We start from the raw sequence: 24,793 nt of genomic DNA on the forward strand, positions 1-24,793 counted from the left end.
TATTCAGTTCTGTATGAACATGTCGTCTGGCTTCGTCATACAAACCCAGCAAAGATGCAGATCCGCTGCTGGCTCTTCGTCTTTCGTCCTCCACTAGACACGTCCTTTATTTATTTCAGACCTGCTGGCTGCCTCCCGCTCCTCTTCCCCGAGGCTTAATGGCTGACACCAGCTCTCAGAATGCCAGTGATTTTGAATGTGCAGCACAGAATCTTTGCTTGGGGGGGGGGTTCCTCGCCTCGGCTGTCTCTTGAAAGAACTGAGTGCGAGCTTGAGTACGAACTGTTATGTTAATCCATAAAGATACAGAGCAGAAGCTCCTCCCCCTGAATGACATGAGTTCATTATTTTACTCGATGCATTCGAGTGTCTGTTTGTTCTAGTCCTTTATTCCTGGGAGGAATCTCACCCGTTTCCTGTCAATAGATCATGCAGATGATTTGTGGAGCTTTTTTTGGCCACTAACAATTTGGCCCAACACTCAAATTCCAGTGAGGTTTCAGTGACAGACTTCAGACATTATTTCAAATTACGAATTATGTAAAATTTTCATATTAAAAATGATTAGAGTACCTTAATTGCTGCGTTTTTGTATCGGTGCAGCTGGTTACATCAGCAGTCTCCCTCACAATGTTGGGTCTTAATATGAAAAATGTCACAAGGTTAATCAGAATCTTCTCCACTTGTTTTTCTTGAGGAAATCCTCTCTGGCTTCAGTCGTAATCTCATACCAGGTGGCGTTGGGAGTCCGGATGCCAGGATGAGTTTCTTGAACAAGGGCCAGACGGTGCAGCTTAACCGACCTCTGCGGCAGCAGAGTGACAGCTTTGATCGGCCTGTTGAATATCGCAGCACAAAGTGAACTGTGCTGAAAGAACGCACGAAACGAACGAACGTGATCAAAAATTGGAAGCCAGGTTGGGGACATTTGGAAGAATTCAGCCAAACAACTTCTCTCGTTCTGGTAGATTTATTTGTCAGACCAGTATCAGCGCTGCGTCTGCAAATGCAGAAGCAGTTCTGTCGGCCCGCCGACCGCAACAACAACTGACCAACATCAGGAAGAACATTATGTTCAATATTTCTTATATATCTTATATATAAAATGAAAGATTTCTATTAAACTGGCGCCGAGGACGAGCGGTTCCTTTCACCACAACACAAGATCCGATCACATGCAATGTGTGGTCTCCTAACACAGTGTGAACATAACGAACAAAGCGTGCGTGTTGTATGGGTCCTGGTGTGTCTTCATCCTTATCAGACCCGTGTCTGCCTGGTTGGCACTTTCTGCTTTTCCCTCTGACCGGTGACACGGTGACACGATTGTCACGTGTCACCGTGCGACAAGGGGCAGCGCTGATAACTTCAATAATACATTTTGACTCACGAGTAGCATTATGTATTATGTATGCTTTTTATATTTCACAACTTCAGGGCATCACTCTCCATGAAAATCAATCTTGCTATGAACATCTGAGCAGTACATGTGATAAAAGATATGAAACCGCTGAGGGTGTAAATAAAGTACTGCTACAGTTTTCTGTCAGCTAGAGGAACGAAGGTATTTCATCAAACCAGAGTACCTGCCCCTGACCTAGAGGAAGCAGGAAATGGTTTTATATGTCTGGTTTCGACAAGCGGTGACACAGGTGGGATCTAACAAATAAGAACTAAATCATAAGGGAAGCTGGAAGGAAATTGTTGCATGTGTGACTGTACAAGTACGACAATGAGAAGGTTATACGGTCATACCAAAAAAAAGTTGATATCTGTGCACAAACATGAGTAATCTCTATCCAGGCAACCATTCGATAACGTCCCCTCTGATAGAGCTCCTCAGGTCTCAAAGGAAATACATGGGAGACTCTGCTCGCAATAAAAGCATGACAAACAGAAGGACTCACACTGGTAATGCTGGTGTCTCATGCAGGCAGATCTCTTAAAACTCTGACCAGCTGTCCAAACACGAGGAAACTGGATTCAATAACTGAGCAACTCCATTTACAAAGAGTTTAGATATGTGACTTAAGTTAGGTGTTTCAACTCAACGTTTTTACTTTTATTTTTCCAAAGATGTTTGGGATGTTTATCTCATGGGGCTTGGAGATGATGAGTTTGAATGTTATTAACCAACAATGTTTAAATCTAATGACACAATTCCCTTTTTTATAATCACTATATTGATAATATAGCCTGTTTTAAGAATGCACTACTAATCTCACAGTATATTCCCACAATTTTGCTGATCACGTTTGTACTGCATGGAAGATTCATCCTCTGGGGACAATGAATGCCTTTATCAGATGTAACTCAACGTGTAAAAAACACATTATTTACATTGCTCGTCAACTAAACCAAACTTTTATCCGCGAACTGAGTTGTTGTATTTTTTTAATCGTCGCTTTTATCCTTGTGTCTCCCTGGTCGTCTCCCCCTCTTTGGGCCTCGATGTTTAGCTCCCTCCTCCTGGAACGGCCTGGCCGGTCCTTCAGGGAATTCCTCCTGCAGAGAGGAATAATGCTCGGGACCAGTGGGGTGTGTGTGTGCATGCATGTACAATACAGGCTCTTTGATGGTAAAAGAGGAGGATGGGCAGGTGGCCCAAGTATGTTTATGTGTGTAGGAGAAGGGAGACTTTGTGTAAAAACTTTCTCAGATGATTGAAGTCTGATGAGAATAACAAACATTATCCCCCTGGTATGACAGATGTCTCCTCTTGATAAATGCTTCAGAAATTCCCTGATTACTCCGGCTCACTGCGTCATTATGTAATATTTACTGTTGCTGACAATAGGCCGTGTGAAACAGCAAGTACAATTTGAGTTTGGATTGTTTGAATTTTTCCAGGGTCAACAAAAAAAACCTTCATGGTTACCTCAAAGAAAACTGAGGTCCTTAACGGGACATCAACCATTCCCTCATTGACCCATGATGTTTTATGGTTGAAAATTCTGGATTAATTAAGTAGCACGTTGGCTTTGCAGTGTCTCATCACAGAGTTCTTTTTGTTTTTGAATCACTCCAGAATGTGGGTCCATTTAGTAATGTTGAGGGATCAATTATATTGTCATAAAAAACCTCCCTCCTCGTGAATAACCAGGGCCTACATACAGTAAAACAAATGACTTTTGACACATTTGATATAGATCAAATTCTTCTTTTTTTAAATCTAATAATTGCATTAATCCAAAGAAGCACGTTATCCTCTTTGACACTCACAAACTGACTCCTGCCTGCAGTCACCGAGGCGGCGTGCCAACTGTCTTCAGTGTCAGCTGATGTTCACACAACGCGACTCTGAGTCACCGCCACACTCGATTCCCGGAGCATTATTACCGAATGCCTATGGACCTGCACGAAGCACCAACTCACTGAAACCACCTCTCAGGTAATTGCATAACCGCATCATTTCCCCCATTACTTGCTCATTCGTGAGTGGACCCCGTTGCTTTGGATAAAGCACACAGTGAGTAGCATCTCTTCCCCGCACCATGAATGCACTAGAAGATTGACCTTAATTGAGTTTGATTGCAGCATCTTCTAGCAGGGCTCAGCAAAAAAAACCTGAAAGGGGTTAGTGGTGTGTGATGAGATCTCTTCTTCTTGTTTCTCCTAATTATGTACATGGTGGGAGCGGTGGGGCCGTGGAGGAAGGGACAGGGGGACAAAATGAGAGCTCTACACTTGTGGGGGGAGGCTCCTTAGAAAAGACCCACAGTCAAGAATCTTTTTGATCACATTGAAATGATTGAAGATGAGAGAGGCGTTTTTTTTTTTTTTGTCATACCAGATAATTGTCTCTAGTCCTGTCGAAAATTCCACTTATAGATCCACTTATGTATATACAGTCACCAAAAGCTCTAAGCTGTTATATTGTCACGCAGATTTGCATGACATGCCAGAAGTTACAGTGTCCCATTGTAAATCCATTCAAAGCTGTTTAGAAGGCTGTACTCAAAAGTGTGTGTGCTGCATTGTGGGAAATACAATGAATTGCCCTTTGTGTGAAGTTTTTGTGACAAAAATACTGAGACGTCAAAATTCACAGTAATTAAGTTATTTAAGAAATGAAAATGAAAATACATGTATAAAGCAAATTGGCAATAAATGCATCATATATAGAGTTTTCTTTATCTGTATTATTCTGTACAAATTAGTTAGTAGAATATTGGGTGGGAGGAGAATTCATTATAAACATTAACTCACTGCAGTGCCATACTGCAGGGACACAGTTCATCCCATACTAATAGTAATTATAATAATAGTAATGACTGCAAATCTGGCATTTCCATAGCCTCACATCACAGTTGAGGATTTTCAGGAGGGATGAGAAGCGTAATGCAGTCCTCCTCGTTAGCAAAACGACCGAAATGTACGCTCCCTGTCAACCAGCCATCCCATCAGCCACAGAGAGTGCAGGGGGTCCGGGGTGGGGAGGAGAGAGGGGGGTGGGGGGGGATGTGTTACTCTAGTCTGCCTGATGCGTTGATCTTTCATCTGTTTGAGATCTGGTCAAGTTCTTACTGGCTCTGACTGTGGTGCTGAACCACAGACGGATGTATGATGACTCATTTGGAATCTCGCCCTTCCGTCAGTTCTCTGTTGCATCTTTAATATTCTGTGCAACAGATCCAATTTAGAGCTATTTAGCAAATATTAGCACGTTAACGTGCTAAACCTGGACGTTCAACGTGGTGAACTGTTTCACCAGCTGACTGTCAACATGCTGGCATTGCCACCGTGAGCAGTTGATGACTATCATTAAGCTCGGAGTTCCGCAACCAACCATCCCGTTTACATGACACTCCCCATTTCCATGTATAGTTCCCCGAATTAACAGGAGTACCCTGACCTACGAATGCCATCTTATTAGCTCAATTAATTGCTGTCATACTTCATTCGTTATTCAGCATCTCTGCTCAGTGGACATCTCACTTGTGGTGCACACCTTTGTTTCTATGGTTACACCTTACTGTGCGCTGCCGTTGGGATTCAGAGAGTTCTCTGGAGAACTTGCACGCCTCACAACCTCAGCTGACGGATCGGTGAGGCGCGGTGGGACGGTTACACCCACCATCAAAAGAAGACAGGATGAAAAGGCTGTGCCTGCAGGACCATGTGGCCAGATGTCCTTTGCCTGCACCCTCTCCTCCTCATTAGCTCAAATTAGCATTCCACGGCGTTATTTGTGAGAAATAGGAATAGGACCCACAAGAGGAGCCAGGTGCTTAAAGACGACCATTGAAGACACACGCTTGAAATCCTGTCTTTGAACTACATCTGTTGAGCGCCTCTGCCGACCTCTGTGACGCACCCGACACTCTCTCAGCATCTCTGGCGCGTTCCTCTATGGGTAGCCATTCCCCACTGGGTCAACCCCGGAGCAGATGCTGGGCTCAGACGCCCCAGAGGTCAAAAGGCCAGGTTTACAAAGGAAATTGTGATCTCGGACTCATTCGAGGGGTTAACAGGGCACATTGGTATTCGTGGGGGGGGGGGGGGGGGGGGGGGTTATAATGTGTCAGTCCATATAGTTGTATCCGTAACTGTATAATTGTATTGCACAGGTAAGGCAGGTGAGCCCGTTTCTGTGGAAGATGGGGGTTTTAAGGTTGTCAGGATGAGAAAAAACCTTCTCCGATTCGACGACAGGTGTGTGTCTTTATCGTGACAGTGTGTGTCTATAAAGGAGAGTGGAAAAAAGGACTATATCCCCAGAGCCACGTGACATCACAACGCGCTGCCGCCGATGACCTAGAAATGGAGCGTGCGTAGGCATCGGTGCGCTTTTGTCGCCCCGCGGCTCAGACAGGCCGCTTGCGTCGTTGATTACGTCAAAAAAGAAAGAAAGGAAAAATAATTCTTTGGGAACCAATTAAAAGGGAAACACTCGAGTAGACGGAATAAATGCACTGAGATTGGTCTCCTCGCGACCCTGTCTCACTCTCATTGTCTCACAATGCGCGCTCAAGCACGAGGATAAACTGGTGAGCACCATGAGTTACCCCCCCCCCCCCCCTCCCCGCACACACACACACTCACACACACACTCCACCGTCACCCTGTGCAACGATAAGCCACGTTCCCGATGCGTAAAAAGCAGCGGGAATCGCCTTTTAATCGCCCACAATAATAAATATCTATACAGCGCGGAATCGTCGTTTACAAATTATTTTTTTTAAATAGGCGCGTGCCAAAGAAGGAGAAGAGGGGGGGTCAGTAGGCGGAACCCGGTCCACTCTTCACAGCCCACTTTGGGAGAAGATTACGCGCACAATTCCAGTGGGAGACACATGACGTGAACGCAGTTCGGAGGCGACGCGGACGGATGTAGTGGCACAGAGGCACGCAGGTCCACACGCCGCCGGTCGAGACGCAGACGAGCAGCAAGCGGAGCCACCGCGTGTGTGTGTGTGTGAGTGTGTGCGCGCGCGTGCGTGCGTGTGTGTGCGCGTGTGTGTGGAGACATCCGTGGCTGGAGGAGGACCTGGTACTTGTCTGGTAAGGCGCTGACAAGACGCCGGACGTTTGGTTCTGGCGCCGTTAACGACTGTGTTGTTTTTTTTTACTTGTGATTACCTATTTATTCGATTTGATCGACCGCCGAAACGACGCGCCGATCGAGTCCGTGCGTGACATTGATTTAACAGCTTTTTTTCTTCAAAAAGCCAAAGTGAAAGTCGAGTCGAGACAGCGGACCGATGGTCGGTCACTGGCGACACGCGAGGGCTTCGGTCGCCAGATAACCAGCTGTTGAGATGAGGGGGGGGTACACAACCGGGCTGATCTTGATCTTGTGTGCAGCGGGATGACATAGACTGAGTCAGTGATCCTACTTGGACCCCACAGAACCGCGCTCTCCTTATCTTAGAATAAGTGGTTGCAATAGTATTGCGCTTGGAATGGACACTTATATTGGAATACCAAGTGATGCCCCCTCACTACGGCTTAGTCAGATGGGAAACTTGGGAATTTGGGGGAAGGGGGGCGCTGGAAGCTCCTCCACGACCCCGCATGCTTCGTTCATTGAATGCTCTGCACACGACAACCGTATTGCATGACTGTCACTCATATCCAATGATGCTGTTTCAGAAATGCACGTTTCAGGCACCGGGTGATCGTTGCAGATGCAAAGCGCAGTTTAAAGCTCCATTTCTGGATGGACTGTGATATTTTTAAGTCGTGCCAGTGAAGCATCCACAGCTGGCTGTCACCACGTCACAGCTGGCTACAGGTGCCATCTGGTCCTCAGTCTGGGGATCTTGCTTCCTCTGACAGACACACCATGGCTTTTGGTGGGATGACAGGGCATAGTAGGAAGTGCATCCCTAGTCACTGAGTCCTCCGCCATGACTCAATACCAGGGCTTGTGGGCTGCAGGTGACACTGCGACTGATGGAGCTGGGGAGAGATCACATCCGGCGGGCTCGGCCTCTGCTGCTGTTGTGATTGACTCACTCTTCTCTCGGGCTTGTCCCGGGCCCGTGTGCCGGCTCACTCCAAACCCCATGCCGGACTGAAATCTCAGTGAGAGCAGACTAATCCGGCCTCAGCCGGCGCTGGGTCATGCCGAGCTTTTGGGGTGTTGTGTTTGCAATTAATCAGCTGCATATGGGCCGGCCCGTATGTTTGTACGTGTTTGAGAGTGAGAGCGCGTGTTTGGGGCACGCACATGCAATATATATATATATAATATATAGATTTGAGATCGGTTACTAAATGTATCGAGTGACAGGGAAAAAGTGTGGGGTGCTACAAAATAAAAGGCCACAGACCTCAGTCACAACTACTACAATTTTGTTTTTGATTGAATTTTGATTCAAATCGTGGCCGGAAGGAACCCAGAAGTTCATTCATGTTTCTTCTACGCTTTTGTCCTCAGGTTCTTAAGTGAGAAATATTTATGACTTCTCTCTATCTGATTAGACCTCAACCTGATTGTCAGGAAATTCCTGTTTGATTTGATCAGGCTTCTCGGCCCCACGTGTTCTTCTCCTGCATCACTATTGGTTTAGTTTAAGAAATGAAAGCATGGGTTGGCTGTGGTTTACCACGAGAAGAAAGGAACACCCTGCGGTGACTTTGTCGATGGTATTAAACTTTGAACGGACACAAGCTTCCGTCTGGATTTGATGTTGGCGTTAACTCTTTTCACACAAAAGTAATTGTAACAAATTTGTGTCTGTTTCATAGAGGATTTTCTTTGTGTTTTAGAAAGACTGGAAAAAGACGAGATAATAACCTCTAAGCCCTGTAAGGTATGTCTGTGCCCAGTCATATCCCAGTATTTCTACATTTTATTTTATTTATGGAAGAGCTCTTCAAAGAGACAAATTGCAGCTTGCGTAAGGTCATACCACTTAGAGCTCATCTAACCAATAGGCGGCATTCACCCTGAACACCGGGAAGAGCAATAAATAGAGTCTTATCGGGGCAGTTGTTTAAATTAATTGAAACTTAATACTGGCTGATATGTTCAGACTGCATTTTATTAAAATGGGACTGTGTGCATAATACCATATTAACCCCGATATGAGAGCCGTTCCTCAGGGGCTTTGTTCCTATGAGCAGTGAGCAATTCCATCGTAGAGTCATTGTCTTAATAATTAATTGATTTTGCCCGGAAAGATGACACTATTCAGAGAAGGAAAGCAAAGTTTACCAATAGGTGTCATTCACAAGTCAGAGCAGAAGGTCGGTTGGCGAGAGTCTCTCTGGGTTCCTTTCGGGTGTTGATTGAATTGCCAATCGCACTTCAGAAGGGCCGTGCAACGACACGCCGCCGTTACTGGCTGCTGACGGCCCCTGATATGTGTTTTCACGAAGTCGACAAGGAGAACACAATTCTGGTCAAGATGTTTTATTGGCGGACAGCAGATGTCGGGGGCCATGTCCTGAGCTGGGACGAAGTGTCCCTTTTGTTCTCCCTGCGAACAAACAAATGGAATACTACAGTGAGTGACTGATTGAAAGGACCTGACTAGTTACTAACTAGTTACGTGGCAGAACAATAGTGGATATTTATTGGCAAGCTAAAATATAGCAGATGCTATGAACGTGGCAACAAATCCCCTCTGCCTATTTCCTCTTCCCAGGGGGCTCGAGCAGCAGTGTACACTTCCGGGAAGTACCAACCACAGGAAACGGGTCGGGGGGGAAGTCAAAATCTGCTCTGTTCATTTAGAATATTGCGTGTGGATAATTGACTTACTGTTCATAGGGATTTTAAATAGTTGCAAATGAATAAAGCTATCTTTGTGTTGGTGAAATTATGTAAATATTTAGTGTGGATGCTGTCATTATATATGATTACCTGTATGGGCTTATTAGTCTGGTGTGTGTGTGTTTATATAGAGAGCTCAATGCTTTAAGGGGAAACTAGTAGGCGCGTGTGAGAACGGGTCAGTGGCGGCGAGAGTGACTATCTTCACCAACTTCTGGACTCTTTAACAGACGGAGAGAGGAAAAGTCTTACCCACGGGCCACCTCAAACACCACGAAGTCTGCATATAATCTCCTGAGTCTCAGCCAGGCCTGTAGTTCTGCTCATTATCCATCGTTGGCTTATTTTTCTCAGCGCAACTCTCAGTTCTATGGGGGGATTTGACGCTTAAGCCGCGCATTGATCTGCTTACAGTGGCCGCCTGCTGTGCTCCAGAGTCCTCTTGTCAGTGGACGGGGATTTGGACGTCCATTGCGCGGCGGCGGCGGTGGCATGTGACAGAGTCAGCAGTGCAACATCCACCTCGGTGGTCGAACACTGCGTGAGTTGTGCTTCCAGATGAATGAATGCATTCGCCCCCGCGGTGCACTCTCTTCCTTTTTGCTCTCCTCCCATGTGACGAGGAGGAAACAGGAGTGAGACGAGTGGCCGATGCCAGGAGAGGATGGTACTTGGTTTGAGGGCGCACGATTGAGAGAAGACAGAGCGGCCATTGAGCGGTTTGGTGTTGAGGGAGCACCCTCTGGATGGGAGATGCTATTGTTCTAAGTCACCGTGCGTACGGCGTGTCACTGCCGTCCCTCATGTTCAGCCATTAGACAATCTTCTCATGGAGCGCCGGTCCAAAAGGAGACATACGCTTCATTTTTTAGTGGCAGTGTTTCGTCTCTGCGCTTCCCTCTCATTGGAACACTTTGTTGTGTTACCTTGTGTTCAGTAGTCCAGCCGGTTTCCCAGTTCTTTGGTGTTGAAGTCTGTTTTGGGACTCTCGTAGAAGTGGATGAGGCTTTAGGAGTTTCCATCAGATACGGAGCAACAATATTGGCCAGGCTGATTTATGTTTTGAAGGAAAAACAAATATCAATATTCTTCAACATTAGAAAACAGGGACACACACATGTATTATCTTTAGTTCTGTGTATTTAAATTCCTGCAAATGTATTTGTGTATACCAAAGACCCTCTGGTCTCCCTGAGTATCAACGCTCCGCTGCTATTCTTCCATTAATAAAAAAGGTTTTTCAAGCCAAACCAAATTGTATTCTGAATCGGTTGACGTGTTTGCTCACACTGTGTGCCAGCAGCAATCTGTGATGTTGGTCAGATATTCTTCATATATATTCATACAGTTGAAACAGAATGATTCTCAGTCTGCCAGTCAGTATACTGGCATCCATTCTTTCAGTGCTGTATTTGACATCTGAGAACAGGACAAATTTGATTTGGCATTTACCAGTCCAGCATTGTGTTACAGTCCAGACCGGGTCTAACCAATGTGAGTAAAAGCAAACCTTATTACTTCCATCCCAGTTATCTCGATCTCATCACTTTTCCAAATTCATTTTGTATGTTATTTTAAGTTAATTTAAAAATAACTTCTTATTTTAAGTTCCTTGCTTTTCACGCCAACCCCATTTATTCTATTAGTTTATTTAACAGGAACAATGGACAATCTTCTGCAGGCAAATCCACAATAGAATTATGGTATCAGACCACAATGCAGACGGTAGGTGAAATAAACAATTGTTTACAGCATTGTCTATTGTGTGGGACCGTGGAGTTGGTTGCCTCTGGTAGATACACGTCTTTTCCAGATTTTTACCTTAGTAGAGTGCAGACAACTATATTCTATTAAGCGGGACTTTGAAGGGTTGACAAAATTGTCACAAGGAAAAAAAGTTGTACTTTTCAGGACAGTAATGAACTCTTTTCTACACAATTTGGCATCTTCGTCATATCGTCATAAAACTCCCATTTTTTTTGCCTCTTCAGCATCCTAGCACAGTGTTACTGTGTGGCGCACAGAAGTGATGAAGGCAGCTCGCGAGCGAATGAGCCACAGGCCTCCGACCACATTCAAATCCAGTGAATCACTTGTTCTACATAGAAATGATGTAGTGGAACCAAATGTAGGGCTGCCCAGAATTGTAATAACCCGTCAAATATCTTGGAGCAGTTCATCGCCTGCAGAGCAACGCGGTATTTGGCATTGCCGCTGTAAACAGCGCTTGTACCTGCACCGCTTGTATGATTTCCGCTTTTTAAAATTTTATTGGCGGTGTCTGTTTCTGTTTGGATACGCGTTCCCTGAGTCAACAAGTGCTTTTATTTTACAACGCTTTTATCGCATTCTGCACCTGGAGATGTGTGTGTGTGTGTGTGTGTGTGTGTGTGTTTACTGCCTAACCGACACGCTAAAGCAAATGTGGATGCATTTAATTTGAGGATCGTGCAGATAACAAGAGGAAGTCTGCTTGATTAAACTTTCTGCCGGATTTGATAACTTTAGCAAGAATAATTTGTGAATGTCCATATCTAAAAAGGATTGCACTGGGAACTACATTACATTATGATTATTTTGATTATTTTATTGCACCAAGCAAAAAGAGGATGTTTAGTGACTGGATCAGATACTAATTACATTCCAAATACACGTGCATATCATTATGTAAGGCTCAGCTCATTTTGTCACATACAACCATGCTCATATCCTGCCTGCACGGTTTTTAAGATGTGTGTGTGTGTGTGTGTGTGTGTGTGTGTGTGTACGTGTGCGTGCGTTGATGCTTTAGTGTCCCTTCCTGTCTGTGGGGTGTCCAGTGTCAGAGTTGAGCCGGTGTGACACAAAGTGTTTTGTGATTCTATAAATAAATCACATTTCCAGTGAGTCACTATCGCACAGGTGCGTCACGAGGTGCTAAAGATGATCCACTCTGCCTCATTCTTCCCTCTTTCCTCCATATGGCCACATGTTGTAGTGCGGCCACCCGTCGTACTCCAGCTACGACCAGAGAACAAAACCATTTCTCAACAAAAGTGACTACAGAACATCAAAAAATATACTCTTAAAGAGGAAGTGTTGTGAGAAACAAAATGTGTCTCATATTATACGGTTTAATTAGTGTAAAACTACAGGCTGGTGTTTGCTTTTTTTTCCAAATGTCATAGAAATGGATCGCTTTCTCTCTTTGACTGATGCTAATCCTCTGGTTCCGTGTGTTGTTAGTATGCAGACCAAGGACTCGGAACGGAGAACAAACACACAGGGTTGTAGCTCATTTCTCACATCAGCCTGGCAGGTGGATGAAATATGAAAAGTAAAATATAGCTTTGTGAATCAGGTCAGATTTAGCGTTAAAAACCAGCAACTAGAAGCCCAGGAATAATGACTAATGAGTCCTAGTGGGGTAATGTGTTGCTGAAAGGATTTGTTATATTTATGAATTCCCTCCCGGCAGCAATCAGTGACTATGATGCTCTGACAAAAGCTGGACAAGAACTCGACACCTGTTGCAGTAACATGACTGTAATGAGCAAGGAACCCGCCTGCCTGTTTTTCCGAGCATTGATGCATGCTAATAGTTGTCTTCCTGCTTGAACCTCAACTAAAAGCACAGCCAACCCAACTAAAAAAAATGAGCTACCCACAGTTTCCGTGAAGCAAAGGGATTTAAATAAGTGTTGGTTAAACTGGTGAAACTTCACCGTTCCGTTTTATTCTTTCAACACATCCGCATCCAATAATCAAACCGGAGAGCATTGAATATAAATGGTTCTACTTCTGAAACGCTTGACTGGAATCACCTTCCTCATCGCAGTGGATATTAAAATGCACTGGTGAACAGATCTATCTGTCTATCCCACAGCAGCTTATGAGGACCCTGGAGATGGGATGCATGTCACAAATTGACGCACAAATCTCTCAGCGAGAGATTTTCCCCCGCTGGCTAATCACAGCTGTTCTCAGGGCTGCCAGCAAACAGGGAGATGACAAGAAACAACAATTCTGCTCAGTTTGTGGTGGACGTTATGAAATACGGAAATTCATAAAAGTACAAAAAAAAACCTCTACAAAGATAGTCACGAGAGACACTACACAAAATACTGTGGGGCGTCTTGTGGCCGACACTAGAGGGCCAACAGGAGGAAGAGAGATGGGGAAGGACGAAAGGGCCTTAAGGGAGCTCTCGCCTTTAGTCAGTAGATCGTGGAGTCCAGTCACCAGTCACCTCACCTAATCGGCCACCTGAGCGGAGATCTTCATTAGCTGTGAAGTGATTGAGACATGGAAGTCCCTTCTGGGCAGTCTATCCACCCTCAAAGGTTTACGTCGTGTCAATCACGATGAGAATTTAAACTTTCCGTCAGATTCTCGTCTGTTTGGTATGACAAACTAAAACTACACTACCCAGGGGCCTCAGCTGCCATTGGTGGGGAGAGGAAGGCTGGCAAATCCGAGCTGAAAGAAATGTTTTGGTGTTGCATGTTGGAGCAAACCACTGCCCCCGTGGTTCAGCCATAATCCTCGGTTCCACAGCAAATGGAATCCCTCATTCTGACGATAACTGTATTTTCCGCCTGGAGCTGTTGATGAATTCCATTCATCCAACCGGAGAATACGGGCCGATGGCGGTTGGATGCGTTGGCTGAGCGTTCACCGCTTACTTCAGGCGGCTGCAGTGCGCGGCGGCACTCGCAGCATCACTTGCACGCAGCTCAGAGTGTGACATGGCGGAGGGGTTACATTGAGGCGACTCTCCTCTGCAAGCTATTTTTACACAAGCGCAAGAGTGCCATGGAGTGACCTGAGCGGTTTGATCCTGATTTCCTGCCCAAGGGAGACGATGGGATGCGGTCCATCATCCCGAGTGTCCGAGTCCGTCTCAACTCTCTATTCCACGATAGAACGTTCTCTGGTAGATCAATTAGCTGCTCATCGGTGAAATTGTGATCATGTGTGATCTCTTAATCTGCTGGAAATCTCTTCCTGCTCACAGTCAGAAAGGGAGGATGAGGAATTAGGTTTGGATGCGGCAGTGCCATTAAAAAAAAAATCCTTTAGTAAGTGGGTTTTCATTTTCATTTCCAATTTTATGGCTCTGGGGAAAGTAGTTTTTTTCCGTTTCAAACGACCTCCGTAGAGGTAATGATGCTGAAAATGATTAGAAGGAAATTCCATTTGAAGAGACAAAGTATTCAAGCTTATTTATTGCATTAAAAGTGGTCTGGTTCTGAATTTGGTGTGAAAAACCGTCACTGATTGTCCACATGTTCTTAAGCAGATTAAGCTCTCTGAAAATCACAGCAGAGACTCAATTAAGGAAGCTTATATGGCCGCAGGACTTTGAGACTGTCATTAAGTAGTGACAGAGGGGGGAGTATTACACATTGAGTACTGAATACTCATTACATAAACACACACACACACACACACACACACACACACACACACACACACACACACACACACACACACACACACACACACACACACACACACACACACACACACACACACATACACACACACACACACACACACACAAAGTGCATTATTCCCAGAATCAACGACAAATGCACACATGCAGAGCAATAAGTGAGGAGGAATCAGCATGCGCTGGGTTCTTCGGTTCAGGTGTCAGTTGAGGAATAACAATGAGAGGAAGAGCGCTGCTCCGTTCGCCTCCTCCCGTCGGGGTGACGTCTCTCAGCAGAGTCGCTTACGTCAGAGCCGAACTGAGGCGCATGCACTCGCTGTGCGTTGGCAAACTGAGGTGCTGCTTTGGACGAGGGCTTGAATAAACACAGCCTCTGCGGTTGCCGTGAAAAGACTCATTTACTCCCACCCAGAGCATCACAAAGTGGGATTAACTCTTGCTTAGGTTTCAGAAGACGGATACCACTGCGGAAACATTGGATTTCTAATGATAATCTTTTTTCCATCTGGTTTCTTTTATTTCATTTTCTGTCATAAAGCATTGTTAAACTGTACCTCTGCTCCTGAGAAGCGGTATTATTAGATCTGTAACATATATAATATACTGCTCCACTAAGACAGATTGATTATCGCCCTGTCAGCCCCTGATGTTCTGCAATGTTAAAGGGGGCAATTAGGAAAATGAGCACACAAAATAAACCCTGGTTATTCATGGAGGATTTCTTGAGGGCAAAAATGTTTCTCTTTAAGGGAAATTTCTACCCTGAATTTGAAATCACGGTAGGCATTAACGAACCATGTGGGCAGTTCCAGATGTTCTTTTAAGGAAGACGTAGAGCCTCCAGACTATAAAGCATTTCAGTTTTTCCGAGCATTTCCTCATGTGGAACTCCACAGTGGTGCTGTGGTAACTTATGTTCAGGCCCGTGGAGCTGAACTGTGTTTGTTCTTCAGCTGAATCTGCAATATTTCAATATGAATATATCTTTTTTCGCCATAATAATTGTTGTTCTAATTTCTAAATCTGCTGCCAAAGCTTTGTCCTACTTTTAAATGAGGGTATTCTCCTCATCATTTAGGCTACTTCCTCTTTTACCTTCATTTGCCTCGAACCTGGTGCGCTGTAGAACAAGCTTTCTAAAAACAAGACACTCTGATCTAGTTTACGTGTTTTCACTCAACTGCTTCCAAGGATCTCATGTATTGTCATGTATTTTATTGAATATATTGATTGTAGGAGCCATAACTCTGTCCAATCAGGTCTTCTGAAAGCTCCACTGCTTGAGGCCATTGAAGAGGCCCCTTTGTAGCCGGACAGCCCAACTGCCCGATTGTCTTTAATTCGCTCCCCCTAACTTTCTCGTGATTGGTCCACTATCTGAGTGGCAGTGCGGTTGTGTGCAGTGATTTGTACCCCGAGGAGGGCACTGCCTCTGCCATTGCTACCGTCAGCAACCCCAGCTACAACTGTGCATGAATAAAGGATACGGGCATTTGCTGAATCCAAGGTGGCGTCTTTTCAACCAGAGTCCAGTGAAATACCTTTTCAGCCTCTCGAGTGGTCTGGCGAACTACAGCCAAGGGGGCCCCCGCAGTATAATGATGGCTGGCACAATAGTAGCACTGTTCTCCGACCCGTTCCCAGGAAACCGCACAACATGTGCCATTGTCCACTGTGCTTTGCTGCCCAACCACGTTGTGCGGCTTTAGCCGGAGACACCGAGAGGCTTGGCTGTGTAGTGGAGCTCACAGCAACGTGGTTGGTAGGACAGGTTCATAGGACCGCGGTCGAAGACCATGGAGGGTATTCATGGCCTCGCACTGCGTTTGATGTGTTAAATTAATATTACCAAAAGCTGACTTATAAGGCCAGGCGGAAGAAGCCAGGGGGTGAGGGGAAAGGGAACGCCGAGTGGTTGCCAGGGATGATGGTGCAGGAAACCCTGAGCATTGTTGTTGGGTTGAACCTTCCTCAATTAAAGAGAAAACCAAGAGGAAAGTGACAAGCAGAAAAATGAAGGCACAAAGACGGCTCAAACTGGTTCCTAGCTGGTCCGAGCTGGTTCTTCTCTTTTCATCCCAATGCTGAGGGGTTTAAACGTGTGTGCGTGTTCCTCCTCTGTGGCCCCCGACGGGCTTTCCATCAAAGCCTCTAGTGCTGTTTATGCAGCACAGCAAAGGAGAGCATTCAGGGCCTGCCGGATAGAGGCCTTTGGTCAACTGCATGCAGGAGATACATGTGCTTTCTGGGCCTTACAAGTCAGCTGGTCAGCTGAGACACAGCAGCAGGATGCCTGGGGAACAGAGGCCTGACGCAAAGCCCACTGTGCCACAGCTAACTGAAAGCCTGCTTCCCCCGAGCGTTGACCCGCCAGTTGATGTGTTGATTATTCATTGGATTTACTTTCAACACTATAGTTTGATTTACAAAGCAGGATTTGGATTTTTTCAAATTTTGGTTGGCAGAGAGAACTTGTTATTTCCATCCATTCATATTTAGAGTAGAGTCGGTATAGTACATATCGTTGTCAGTATGGACACGTTTTTTTGTAGTACGGTCTGAATGGGGTCAATTTAGTCAGAATCCTCATAAGTCGTCAGTCCCATCAAGCCACAACTGCAATATGTAATTTGGTCACTTAATTGTTTTAATAGGTTTGCCAAGAATTTAGTTTTCAATCTCTTTTTTGTAGAGTGATTTGGAGTTCAGTCACGTCTTGGTTGGGCATTAAGGAAGATACAGACTTACCTGAGTGCTCTCAAGGTAGCCTCCTTTATCTTCCCACATGCCTCTTGGAAACTAAGAAAGCATTGCCAGTACCAATGTAGTCAATGTCAATTTCTGATTGAGCTGGACTTAATCTTGTGAAATTATTTAGGGCTAAAATCTGCCCTCAGGATTTAAGAGAGGTGGGCTGATGTCAGTGTCTCGCTGTGAAGCTTCATTTGGACAATATGAATTAGGAATCTAAACCTTTAACCTTCAACTGCTGTAGTCCATAGCACCCAATGTAAGCAAGTCTTATGGTGAGTCTTATGCAATATCAGAATCTCCAAAAATGTCTGTCCCATTTTTCTCATCTTTGGGACAATGTGTTTTTCTAATAATCCAAAGGATTGACAGGATCCATCCATCCATCCATTGTCAAACCGCTTATCCTGCACACAGGGTCGCGGGGGGGCTGGAGTCCATCCCAGCCAACTTCGGGCAATAGACAGGGTACATCCTGGATTGGTCGCCAGCCAATCGCAGGGCAACACAGAGACATACAACCATTCACACTCACATTCACACATCTACGGGCAATTTAAAGTCCCCAATTAACCTGATCCCCAGAGCATGTCTTTGGACTGTGGGAGGAAGCCGGAGAACCCGGAGAGAACCCACACAGACACGGGGAGAACATGCAGACTCCACACAGAAAGGCCACTGGGCGGAATCGAACCCAGGACCTTCTTGCTGTGAGGCAACAGTGCTAACCACCACGCCACCGTGCCGCCCGGATTGACAGGATGACATTCTTAATTCAGATCCTCTTTAGAAGACATTCTGGGATCCTAATATCAAGACTGTTGAATATTCTAAAAGATGTAACACAGAGAATAAAGAAATGATAGGCCCTGCTAGTCTGCTTGATTAGACCTCTATCAGCGTGAGGTTATTCAACTCCATGGTACAACACGAAAGATAAAGCATCACTTTGTTTCGCCTTAGCAGTTAAGATTAAGTCATCAGGAGAAAGAAGGAGCTGTCAATTAGATTCAATCAGTAAATAAAATCCCCAGTGTGGATATGCAGAGCCTTCAATGCTCATATGTGGTCCGTTCACAAGTTTCTAATTCAATTATATGTATTCAATGAAACCAGTTTATTGAACTTTGGTATTTATATTCTTTAGTGTGCATCTAAAACTCTCATCTTTACGTTTTTTGGATTTCAGTTTTTCAGGATGTCGCAGTAATAAACCTTTTTTTTTCTCTTTTTGCCCAACAGATCCCAGGGAAGGACAGAACAATTCCTTTCAGTCACTCACACAGCCTCATACACCCTTTTAAACAGACTCCGTACTACGTACACACGCAGGCGCCAGAGCAGATATGAGTGGGGATCGACCAGCTGATTCTGTGGAAACTGGCCTTGCTGAGGCAAACGCTGTTCCTAATGGAAAAGGCCACGAGGAGGAGATGTCATTATCGGGCAATACACCTTCTGCAGACGCAGGTGAAAAGTGAGTATAATCCTCTCTGACTCTTTAGAATTTACGTTGTTTAGCGACAAAAATCTGGCCATACAAGTCATATCTTTATGCAAAGGTCACCGATCAATATATGGCGATGAATGGACATTTTTCTAAATCTAATTCCAATTTTAGCAAAACTGTCAAAGCGTAAAGAAAAAAATAATTTCCTTTTTTACGTAGCCAGATCCGAAGGATCTGCAAAGCATAGTGTAACAACCTGTAACCTCCAACAACAAATAGATAATCGGGCATCTTTTTTTCGGTTGTTCTTGCCGCTATTTAAGGAACGTGATTTGATTCCCTGGTTGCTCTTATCTTAATGTGCCGCTTACTGAAGGTGTCACGTGTCTTCTCTCGTGCGTCAGGTCGTGTTTCATCCCGCGTGTTAACAGAACATCAAGGGGAATAGAAGGGTTGTCACATGTTGCGTACTTGTGCCTGCTGCTTTGCTAATCATCATGTTCACTCCTTCAAAACTAGAGGGACCCGACTCCCTTATAGAAGTAAGATACAATGTGATATATTTATTATCTCTGTATAAATCAGTTACAAATATTTAAACGATTTTGCCCAAATGAAATCTGTAAACGCTTGGTGCAGGTACTTATACTGTGTGTCTAGGAACTGCCAGGTGATACCTGCTCACTCACCGTACACTGATGCTTGCTGGATAACTAAATGCCTGATTACCATGTCGCTGGTTATCGAGCAGTGTTCCTATGTAATTGGTTAATTAAATTCTCTCTTTCTGAGATAAAGACGATAATCTACAGATGGTCCCTTCACTTTATCATTTCCCTGACTATATAATGACTCAGGGTGTTGTTTTTCCACTTTGTGCTCTCGCTGGGTGACGGATGGACTTTCTCTACACTGCTTGTAGGGGAAATATACCCAACACTGCCCAGAATGATAGGTATGTTTCTTAAAAAGGAACCGGGAATGTGCTTGTCTCATAGTGTCTTCTAAACCAAAGCCTGTTCTACAGAACAAATAAATGAGTATTGACTATTTCTTTCTCATGTAGTACTTTGACAGCATTCCTTTCCATTACTCCGCACAGAACTGAGATCATGGAGGCCAACCTCCCAGAGGGCCAGGAGTTCCTCTCCGGGACGGAGGACAAGAAGAACCCTCACTTTACAGATGTAAGTTCAATACATCTTCACCTCGACCTCTTTTACTCAACTCTCTCTCTCTCGATAGATAGATGGATGGATGTACTTGCATACACTGGCTGATGATCTAACGTGTTTATTCCTCTCCCCTCTTTTGCCCCGGTTGTAGTTTGAGGGGAAAACCTCGTTCGGGATGTCTGTCTTCAACCTGGGCAATGCGATCATGGGCAGCGGAATCCTAGGACTGGCCTACGCCATGGCCAACACGGGGGTCGTCCTGTTTTTGTAAGACTCCAAACGCATTAGATACACTCAAAATGTAACTCCATGATTTCAGATGAGAGGACGGACTTTTTGTCCCTTCCCGCTCTACAGCGGAGGTCTGAGTCACAAATAAATAGCAGCTATTTGTATTACAGCTGTCTTGTAGTTCCCGGTTATGACACAGAGGCAGATGACACAGTGGACATTTGTGTGATAAATTAAGTCCCAGATTAATAAGCTACCAGGAGTCATCTACACACTCAGCTTTAAACGGGTACAATCACAATTGACGATGAAAAAAGAAAAGGAGCCAGTGGGGCGTAAGTATGGTACGTATGAGGGGCTTAACGTATCAGAACCTCTGCAGCAGGGTTGTCTGTCAGGATAATGATGTCACAGTTGGCTGCGGCTTCCGGGTTGAACATTTCTATTTTAATGCAGATGCCTTTTCTGCCGAATTTCGATTCACTGGAGGTCCTCTGACATTTGAGGCTGCAAGAAGTGCTCACAATTCTTTTGCGCCTTTTATGGTATTTGTTGACGTTGAGAATATCCAGAATAAATCCTGCCCTCAGAGTTTATTCAGTGACTTGTAGCTGGTTTTCAGGAAGTATTGCCAGCATCACCATTTCATTGCGTGTCATTAGTCTCAGATTTCTCCTGCCTGAATTTTCTGGCACCTGCCATAACAGATTTAGTTGACTCGATTTATTATGGATTGGGCATAAACACTTAAACACGCTGATGTGGTTTGAGTGCTCATTTTGGTCCATTATGTATTCACCGATTCTAAAATCTCTGAAATCTTTTTTTCATGATGTTTCTAGCTGTAATCTGTATTTTTCTCAAGAATAACCAGGCGTGTTTTTCCAGCGGGCAATCTCACCAGATGGCTTTGCCATTAACACCTTCCCCTCCTCATTTCACCGTGCTGCTTCAACACCTTCTGCTAGTGATCGATTGTAAGGTGCAGAAACTGTGTGAGCAAAGGATTTTTCTGAGAACGATTAAGTTGTCCGGATTTATAGTTCTTAGCACTGCTGTTAGCTAAGCATCCCGGAATTAAAAATATAATACAGAGTATTAGTGAGAGGTGAAGCAATGTTTGGGATGCTTGTATAAATCTTTCTTGGCTTTTTTTTGGATTTGTAGTCATGGTGAAAAAAGTCTGCCTTTGTAAGCCAGAGGGAGTTCATTCATCTCATACCAAACTCAACACAACATGAAGGTGTGAAAGCAGATTCATCTCAGCTTTTAACAGTTCGATCCATCTGGGAGGAATGTAAAGCTCGTTTTAACTGCCCGCGCTGCCCCAAAATATTCCCAGAGGGCGTTATTTGAGTTATTTTGTACGGCAGTCATGTCAGGATTAGCTTCTTATTTGGAGCTGAGTTGTGTGACTTCGGCCTTTCTCGCTGTCTCCTGTCTGGACCGGCTGAACTCTGTCACCGAGCACCAATGTCTTTGACACCAAGGCGGGTTTAACTGAACCGCACTTCCCAAAATACACCTAGTTTACTCGTGTGCGAATTGACGGTACGTGACTGAATGCAACGATTAGCGTGTATTTCCCGTCCTTTTGGGGATGAAAGTGTCATTGTGTGCATATCTGTACAATCTTTTATAAAACAATGGAGTAGCTACTAAGAATACAGGGAGGGTCAGTTACAATTTATCCTTTTTCTCCCACATTTCTTCTAAGCTGGTAATCCCTTCAAAAAACGTTTCATCTGTTTTTTCCTACCAGTGTCATTTTGAGCCTCAGGTCCTGCTAAAGGGGACCAAAGGCCTTAAAATAGAAACACCAACAGTAACAAAATAGGCTTGTTTATTTTTTGTTACATGGGTGGTTCCCATTCATCTCCACTGATGGGTTGTGTGTTGCAGAAATCTAAATGATTCACTTCAACCTTTTGTTGAAGAGTTGATCAGTTCGCGCCACATATGTCAACATCTGCTCATAATCGTCAATGCCTTTTGAATTCTAACCATATATCTATAAATATATTCTGTGTCGTTAATCTATAATTAGGTATTAGGTGAACAAAAGGTGTGTTTGACGGTTCGCATGGCAATCGGTACCTTCTGAAGCCAATCCCGCTTGGAGTTGCGACCCTTGTAGTGTAAGAAATAATGTGAAGTAAGGACCGTTTTTGTGACTCACGATCTCAAACCAGATCATCTCTGATGTAAGAAAGTTCACTTTTCACTTTCCCCCCCATGGCCCGACGTTTCATACCACGCAGATTTGTGTTGGCGGGTACCGAGGCTTCAGCGGGTCAGTGGCCTTCGCCTGCGAGGAATGCAGCGCTGTGGGCGGAGCTACGGGGAAGCGTGTCAGTCTGTCTGACTGTCAGCCAATATGTCCTCCCATTGCCACTTGACTCACTAACTCCTCCACTGCAAGTCAGCCCAGAATTCTTTCACATAGTATGACCCCACTCCGACCCCCCCAAACAACAGAAAACCTGTTAACTGGCCAAGGGTTGAAGTCCAGTTGAAAGACGTGCGGCCCGGCTTTTCCAAAAAGAGAGCTGAATGGAGTGTGTGTCCGAGAGAGAGAGAGAGAGAGAGAGAGAGAGCTAATGTCACCTTTACTAACAATAAAAGGGAAAGAAAATAGTAAATAGTGGGAACGAGGTGGACTGGGTCAGGGAAAGCCAGTAGATCAGGGACCCATTCACAAAAACCTCCCCGTGATGGGGTTTCTTACAAAAGTCTTAGAAGGGATTTTTCTGAACTACCTCCCCTAGAGACCGATGTTAAATCTAAGATAAGACGTAGTTTGCGCGTCTCAAGTGCTATTTGAACTATTTAAAACACGTGAATGTTCATAGCAGGTTCTTCCAGTTCTGTTATTTGGTCATGCTACTGTCATGTGAATCATTTTGAACAGCGCTGCGTGTAGTTTTATGGGCTTTCAATACCAAAACATGAAAACATATAAACTTGTTCTGGAAAACTCTTAAAACAAAAATGTTACCTGAACAGAAGCAGATATACGGTACATCATAAAACAATACTACTTCTTTGGTAATTTCATTTCAGGTGTTTCATTGAGGAAGAGTAAAGCAGAGCTCCGGGTGTAGTTTCATAACGTTCATATTCATGTTCAGTAGAATATGTTGACATGAATAAGAAACCTCCAAGGAACCAAACAGAAATGTGATAATCCAATAAATAAAATAATTCAAGGTAAAAATCTAAGCTAATACATCAGCTACAGCACATCCACATCCGTAACACAGGAGGAGCAGGGGGAAGGCCAGGCGCAGCGGATGAGGGAAATGGCAACAGGTGTGCCGGTGTGAAGGGTCGCGAGGTGAGCAGGACACCACAGTCTGAGGGCATCTGGTGGAGGGTTAGAGGATGGCAGGTGTGGCCAGTGAGACGAAGGTGGGAAGTGAGCGAGAGCTGGAGACAGAGAGCCACAATATGCCGAAGAGGAATAATGTGTAAAAAAACGCTGAATATGAGTCTCTGTCCTCTCAAATGACTGAAAATACAAGGAAAATCGCTGTGGCCAATGCAGGTTATTCCACCACTGATGAACAAAGATGAGAAGATTAATGTTAAGAGAGGATTTCCCTCATTCTATCAATCTCAGCTATGCGTTGGAAACGCTTCTTTTTGCAATTGTCCATCTGGTGTGTGTGTGTGTGTGTGTGTGTGCTTACTTACTGTGTCAGAGGGCAGTGAGGCTGACATGGTCCCCTCCTTGGCTCAGTTTGAGGAACAACAGGGTAAAGCAGAGCCACAGGGGCTCTACTCTGCTATCATGCACAAAATCTATGCCTCTGCTGCAGCTGTGCAAACAGCCTGCAGGGCAATGTGCGATGTAAACAGGTAACATACGTGTTAAAGAAGAGGAAGTAAGTCTGTTCTGGATTCTCTGTTTCAGGGTACTTCTCACAGTGGTGGCAGTCCTCTCGTCGTATTCCATCCATATACTGCTAAAGTTGTCCGGTATTGTAGGTATGTATGTAGGTTGATCATATGCATCTTCTGATTCAAGCAATGTATTATCATGTGTATTAAAATCAACAACATCAGATAGTGTATTCATTAACAATGTAGCATTCTGATCATGTTTTTGTTAGTTAGTTAAAGCATCTGCAGCTAGCTGTCACCGCTTCCTTTATTTTAGGTTTAAAATGATTAAAAACATTAAGGGTCTCAAGTATAAGCCTTGCCTGCAGACTATTGCAGGATCCTGGAGTATATTGAAGCAGATTTTTTGGGCCATATTCAGAGAGAAGGCCCTTTTAAACTGAAGCCATTGGTCCAACCCAAGTCTTGACTTTATTGCTAAAATAAGAACGTATGCATTGCCCTTAAAGCGAGTGCTGTACTTCAATGCTACACTATTGGTGCGACAATATCCTTTACTCAAGAGCAGTGAGAATAATACGGGTCTAGCGTGTTGTTTCTGATGATGGCTTGTGCGCTTTCCCTCTCCTGACATCATACTGAACATTTATCTCATTCAAGTACAACGTATTGCTTCC

At 44.6% G+C, this 24,793-nt stretch overlaps 1 protein-coding gene across 2 annotated transcripts in view; it reads left to right on the plus strand.

The window, feature by feature from the left end:
- Positions 1 to 6,027: 6,027 nt before the first annotated feature.
- LOC120835085 (sodium-coupled neutral amino acid transporter 3) overlaps positions 6,028 to 24,793 on the plus strand; it is a 30,109-nt gene continuing 11,343 nt past the window's right edge. Inside the window, exons 1-6 of one of the 2 annotated variants that reach the window (XM_040203639.2) lie at positions 6,033 to 6,504; positions 18,657 to 18,891; positions 19,787 to 19,819; positions 19,967 to 20,051; positions 20,191 to 20,306; positions 24,187 to 24,260. In XM_040203639.2, the coding sequence (XP_040059573.1) occupies positions 18,761 to 18,891; positions 19,787 to 19,819; positions 19,967 to 20,051; positions 20,191 to 20,306; positions 24,187 to 24,260 (439 nt within the window). In that variant the 5' untranslated portion in view covers positions 6,033 to 6,504; positions 18,657 to 18,760. Of the gene's footprint in view, positions 6,505 to 18,656; positions 18,892 to 19,786; positions 19,820 to 19,966; positions 20,052 to 20,190; positions 20,307 to 24,186; positions 24,261 to 24,793 lie in introns of both variants that reach the window. The other variant, XM_040203641.2, reaches the window with a different exon arrangement.

Source organism: Gasterosteus aculeatus, chromosome 17 (assembly GCF_964276395.1).
Source record: "Gasterosteus aculeatus chromosome 17, fGasAcu3.hap1.1, whole genome shotgun sequence".
Lineage (NCBI taxonomy): Eukaryota > Metazoa > Chordata > Actinopteri > Perciformes > Gasterosteidae > Gasterosteus > Gasterosteus aculeatus.